General features: G+C 36.5%; 1 protein-coding gene across 1 annotated transcript in view; it reads left to right on the top strand.

Moving 5' to 3' along the window:
• PRRG4 (proline rich and Gla domain 4) overlaps positions 1–6599 on the top strand; it is a 20273-nt gene that overhangs the window by 7999 nt on the left and 5675 nt on the right. The window contains exons 3-4 of the mRNA XM_007943282.1: positions 1130–1178; positions 2192–2324. Coding sequence (XP_007941473.1) covers positions 1130–1178; positions 2192–2324 — 182 coding nt within the window. The remainder of the gene's footprint in view (positions 1–1129; positions 1179–2191; positions 2325–6599) is intronic.

The raw sequence follows: 6599 nt of genomic DNA, 5'->3' as shown, positions 1-6599 counted from the left end.
TGCATAGCTGGCTGTGACCAAGGCATGACCACAACCTTGCCCCTTGTCAGCTCTGCTATACACCTGGGAATTCTGATCATTCACATAAACTTATAGTACCATTGTCTGCCAACCCTATACATGTTCTTGGGTACACTCCCCACTTCATAGACACGCCTAAGAGTTCAGCCTGTCCACCCATCTATCCATCCACATACCCATGTTTGCCTTCACTGACAATGCAGTACTGTATGTGCAAAAGGGTTCATCTTTGTTGTCTGTACCTCCCTCTTGGGATTTTATTCTGTTTTTCCACAATTCTGTTTTCTAATTTTATCATGGTCTCTTAAAATCAGCTTGTATTCTCTCAAGTAACACTAAATTTAGAGCTGTCTCAGGGATGTTTTTCCAAATCAATGAATAACTTGCAATAAAATCTAGAGGACTGAAGGCCCATCTAATGTAGAAAAATTTGGACTGTTTGTCACTGGGGAGCATGATAATGGGTCCACAGCCTCAACTTCTTCTGCCTTTGGTACTTTGACCAACCTTCTCCAATGTGGTATTTTCCACACTAATTATTCTCAGACAGGATAATAGGGAACCAACACTTTAGAAATAGAATAGTCTAACTTGTAATTTATAATTATCTGGAAGGGGAAGTGATGTCTGAGGAGTAGGGGCTCCAAGCCAGTGAAGGGGCAATAAACCTACTGCTGTTGAGTCAATTCCAACTCATAGCAACTCTATAGGACAGACTAGAATTATTCCCTAGGGTTTCCAAGGCTGTAACTCTTTACTGAAACCTACTTCCACATCTTTCTCTTGAGGAGCATCTGGTGAGTTCAAACCACTCACCTCTTGGTTGGCAGCTGAGTGCTTATACTACTGCACCACCAAATTCCTTGAAGGGAGAATAGCAGGATAAAATAACAGAGCTGGGCCTGGCAGTAATCCCCTGACCAATTCCAGAGAAAGCAGAGGCAGTGGTGAGTGGTAGTGCTTTAATTAAAGTGAGTCACACTTGAATATACTGGTATCCTACCTGGGGCACATGCCAAGAGTTTGCTATCTTTAATCTAGGTCATTGAGATAAAATAAAATTATAATAAAGAAATTAAATAAACTTGTATTTTTACCATTTTCACAGATGATATTTTGGCAGGAATATTCAAGTAAAGGACCAATAACAAAATCAGGTAAGGCAAGAATTGTGCAAATATAATGTTTTTCTCACCCCCTATTGTATTACATTTTAGTCTTATTGTTAGAGTTTGGTTGTTGCTACCTTGTAAATGCAAGGAGAACTTCTTAATTATACACTGGGTCATTTAAGACAGAGAATGCCGTATTCATCTGTTCACACACTGAAAATCAAGTTTGGTGAGATACTAGGGAAATGAGATAATAGGCTTAAAATTGTTTTAAACACATCAGCTAAGTCAGGACTTGCACAGAATAAAAGTAAGACTCCATTAGTTTCAAGTAGTAAAGTATTTTTTTTTATTTTTATCTCCCCTTTTTACCATTACAAATGAAGATAAATTAAGACGGTTGGATAGAAAGAATTAAGTTAATTTCTAGAGAAAGGAGATCCTTTATTTTTTTCTTTCTGTGTTGATCATCTCTAAATGCTTTTTAGTTGGGTGGGTTTTTGTTTGTTTGTTTTTTGGCCAGCTATTCTAGTGTCTAAGGCATTTGACTGCTTACCAAAAGGTTGATGGTTCAAACCTATCAGCCACTCCTCGGAAGAAAGACTGGCAATCTACTTCCGTAGAGGTACCTTGGAAACCCAAGGAGGAGTTGCTATGAGTCAGGACCAACTTGACAGCAGTGAGTTTGGTTTTGGTTTTAGTGTAAAAGAGATTGTATTACACAGGTACACAAGAGTTGCTTAACAAATTTATCTTAATGATTAATATCAAATGTGTCCAGTTGAACAAAATATATATCTGTCCCACTCAGTGTTGAATATTATTCACTTAATATGACTTATTTAAAATAAATTAATTAATTACTGTAACTAGGGCTTTTAGGAAGTGTCATTTAAAAATTTCTCGGGTAGTATCTCTAACACAAAGACTTTTTAAATAAAGCATTATTCAGTATTAGGTGCTTAATAGTGTTCTCAGATCCAGTGTTAAATGTGTTGAAATCACATGTGGTGCTTTTCAATTGTTATACTTATGTTATTTTAATAATGTCTCTGAAGATGGTAACAGAGAGAAAATCGATGTTCTGGGCCTTCTGACTGGATTAATTGCTGCTGGAGTATTTTTGGTTATTTTTGGATTACTTGGTTACTATCTTTGTATCACTAAGTGTGATAGACAAAGACATCCAAGGTAAGTACCAAACAAATATATTTAATTCATTATTTCATTGTATTACTATTGTTAAATTGATCAAGCAAATGGTTATTTTTTTAAAATGAACTTTCCACTTTTGAATAATTCCAGATTAATAGGAATGTTAATAGAGCGTGTTTATGTACCCTTCACTCAGCTTCCCCCATTGTTAACATTTTACATTGTTATTGTTGTTGTTATGTGCTGTGGAGTCGGACGGACTCATAGCGACCCCTCCTTGGGTTTCCGAGGCAGTATTACTACAGAAGTAGTTGCCCAATCTTGTCAATACTAAGAAACTGACATCAATGCCTGGTATTAACTAAATGCCAGACTTTATTTACATTTCACCAGTTTTTCAATTGGTGTCCTCTTTCTGCTCCAAGATCCAAATAAAGTACCATATTGCATTTACTTGTCATGTCTTTCCAGTCTTCTCTGGTCTTTAACAATGTTTCAGTTGTTTGGTTGCCTATTTTAACACTTACATAAATGAAATAATAATACTATTTCTAAGGAGCTCTAAGGCACTTCATTGCTAACCAGAAGGCTGGTGGTTCAAACCCACCAGCCACTCCTCAGAAGGAAGGTTGGGCAATCTACTTCTGTAGTGATACCGCCTCGGAAACCCAAGGAGGGGTCGCTATGAGTCGGGTCCCACTCAACGGCACATAACAACAACAAGGTCCTTCAGAAGAATATGAAAAGCATTATGTGTGTCAGCTTGGTTTTCTAATATTTATTGCTTACGCAGGAATTAAGGGCCCTGGTGGTGCAGTAATGAAGCACTTAGCTCCTAATTGAAAGGTTGGTGGTTCGAACCCACCAGGTGCTCTCTGGGAGAAAAGCCCTAAAGATCTGTTCCTGTAAAGATTACAGCCTAGGAAACTATATGAGGCAGTTCTACTCTGTCCTACAGGGTTACTATGAGTTGGAATGGATTCAAAAGTACATAATAACAACAACAAGCAGGAAGTAGATCATATTGTACCCACATTACTTCTAGAGGAACCAATGCCCATAGTTTACACCACAGACTTACTAGATCTAGATATGTAACTACCCAAATAGAAACAGTGTAACTGGCTTTTTAATTCAACCATTTTTATTGATACGTTCATTTAAACAAAAATGAATAAAATAAAATTGTTACCACTTGTGGATAATAGCACATGGATATTAGCACATTGAAATTCACAAAGGCCATAATTTTTTGCATAATAGAACCTTAACACTCTTATTAAAATACAAAGTGCTTCCCGTTAAGTATAGAAATAACCTACTCAAAAAAGCCCCAGGCTTAATAGGCTATTAGAAATTGATGTTTCCATAATTATTATTTACACTTTAAAATTCTGTGAACAAGCTTATGGTGGTGACCACGTACTTTTTTTTTTTTATCTTTTCTGCAAATAGGTAGTGTTTTTATATCTTTCCAGTAAAATGGAAAGTATTCTTTTTTTATGTTATTAGAAGACTTTATGTCTTCTAAATTAAGGCTAGCTTTCAACTCATATTAAATAAAATTCAAATTCTACAAAACAACAGACGTGTTCTTAAAAAAAAAAAAAAAGATCATGAAACACAAAAGAATGCTGAGGAATTAACTGTTCTAAATTAAAGTAGTTGAAAGAGACCTGATGACTAAATGCAATGTGTGGTCCTGGCCTGGGTCATGAAGCCAAAAAATAAGTGGTTATAAAGAAGAATTTGGGGGCAAGTTCAAATATGGATTGGTTATTTAGATAGTAGTATTGAATAAGTGTTAAATTTCCTGAATTTAAAACTACTAGGAGATCATTTCAAAATGATCTTAATTATATAAAGCCTCTAAAATTCTATCGAGGGGGAATCACTGTAAAAGAAAACACTATAACAATGTAGCATCAAAAGTTGTGTTTATTTGGTTGAATTTTTAGAGCTTTTGTCCATTTTAAAAGAAGCTTGTACAACCACTCGACACTAAATGGAATATGAAAGTAGACCTTTATGAAAGTGGAAGACTTGAATCCTAACTGTTCAAATTGGAGTAATGCTATTCTTAATTATTTCAAAGCACATAGAAATGAAAAAAAATAGTATGATATGAGGAGGAAAAGCACCAAGCTGGGGAGATGGAGAGAAAGGTTCTCATGTTAGCTCTGCCATTATTTAGCTATGAGCTTGAAGCAAATTCCTTGATTTTTGGAGCTTTCCTCATGTGTAAGATGAAGGGAATGAACTGTGATTCCTCATAAAGTTCCATAATATTTTTTCTTTAAACTAAGATAAGAATGATTTTTATGCCCTTGATAATTAGTTTGTCCCTTGATTATTAGTTTGTCAAAATTAGAGTTTCTCAAAGTTACTCATTAAAAATGAAACTTTTGCATATATGTACACCTAAACAATATAAAAGATACATATCTTTTTTTGAAATTTAGTAAGTGTTTTTTCTTAAAGAAAGCTTAAAGTTAGCAGTTTCATCTGCAATGAATCACTGAAAAATTGCTTCCATTGCAATGAGAGTGTCTGAAAATATATTGATAAAGGAGATGATTTTAAAATAAATTTATCTTATTTAGTTCCTACAAAACTAATAAACATATGTCACTTACAAATTCAAGTATGATGGAAAGATATATGAAAAGTGAAAGTCCTCATAATCCTGCTTTTTCCAGAGATAACTACTATTATGAGTTCAGTGTCTAGATTTTTTACACTCATATAGTAACATATTTTATGACTTTTTAAAGAAGTATCTGTTACATTTTCTCTTTTGCAACTTGCCTTTGTCACTTAACAATATGTCTTGGGTTTATTTCCAGTGCAATATTTGTAAATCATTAAGAGAGTCTATCCAGTTTTTTTTTTTTTTTATTGCAGAATTTCATTTCTGTTTTACTCCAAAATGTAATAAAATGTGATTCCTTTCTAAAACACGTAACTCTCAGCACAATATCTGCTTGCGGGAGGGAAGACAACAAGGGATATTATCCCTATCCCAGATGTAGCCACAGTGTAAGTAAACACGTCACTCTGCAGCCAGACTGTTGTTAGGTGCTGTTGAATTGGTTCTGACTCATAGTGACCCTATGTCCAACAGAACAAAATGCTGCCTGTCCGGTTGACCCAGCCAGGCTGCCTGGGTTCAAGATGATACCAAGCTGTTTGACTTTGGGCATGCTACTTAAATGTAGACTCTACCTCAGTTTCCCTATAAGTAAATTTGGGATAATTGGAGCCATCCCATTGTGCATAGTTCTAGTTAGCTTCCTTGGAAGACATGAGTTTTATAGGAAATTAATGAAGAGGATGTTCTAAGAAAGTAGAACTACAGAAGCTAAGGTGGGTACTATCAAGGCATGTGTCGGAAAGGATAAACAAAACAGTCTTCACCAGGAATTTAACCCACCAGCCACTCCTCGGAAGGAAGGTTGGGCAATCTACTTCTGTAGTGATGCTGCCTCGGAAACCCAAGAAGGGGTCGCTACGAGTCGGATCTGACTCCATAGCAGTGAGTTTGGTTTTTTTGGGATAAAGAGTAGGAAGTGCCTGGAGAAATTGATGGAATGCGGTAGGGAGTTTATATTTGAATTGCCAGATAAGAAGGGCCTACTTTGGCAGAGTTGAAAGGAAACTGGTCTTTGAGAAGTTTTTGAGGACACGGCAGTATGCTAGATCTTAGAAACACAGAGGTGAGTAAAGTCATAGTGCCTGCTCCATGGAGCTTACAATCTGGTTTACTTAAGTAATTTTACTAGAGTAGGGAGAAACTGGAGGACAGAGGAAAATCATAAAAATGCTAGTGCAGTAGTTCAGATGGGAGTTCCCAAACCCACTGCTGTCAAGTTGGATCCAACTTAAAGTGATCCCTCCTTGGGTTTCTGAGCAGTGTCACTATGGAAGTAAATTGCCCAGTCTTCCTTCCGAGGAGTGGCTGGGGCTTTGAACCACCAGTCTTCTGGTTAAAAGTCAGATAGATGCCTTAGGCACTAAGCCACTGGAGTTCCTAAATGGGAGCTCATGAGGCTGGAATTGTCTTTGAGGAGGAAGAATTTGTAGGACTTGATGCCTGATTAGAAAGAACTAGGAGATGCTGAAAGAATGTGAGTTGAACAAAGTATCTGTGCTAAAGGAACAGAATGTATATGTATGTAGTATAGTATATGAGAGCTCTGGTAGCATAGTGCTTAAGGCACTTGACTGCTAACCAGAAGGCTGGCAGTTCAAACCCATCAGCCACTCCTCGGAAGGAAGGTTGGGCAATCTACTTCCATAGTGATACTGCCT

Source organism: Orycteropus afer, unplaced genomic scaffold (assembly GCF_000298275.1).
Source record: "Orycteropus afer afer isolate SDZICR_OR568_19922 unplaced genomic scaffold, OryAfe1.0 scaffold00103, whole genome shotgun sequence".
Classification (NCBI taxonomy): Eukaryota; Metazoa; Chordata; class Mammalia; order Tubulidentata; family Orycteropodidae; genus Orycteropus; species Orycteropus afer.
Note: the sequence above shows the minus strand (reverse complement) of the source record. Positions and strands in the feature narration are given on the sequence as shown.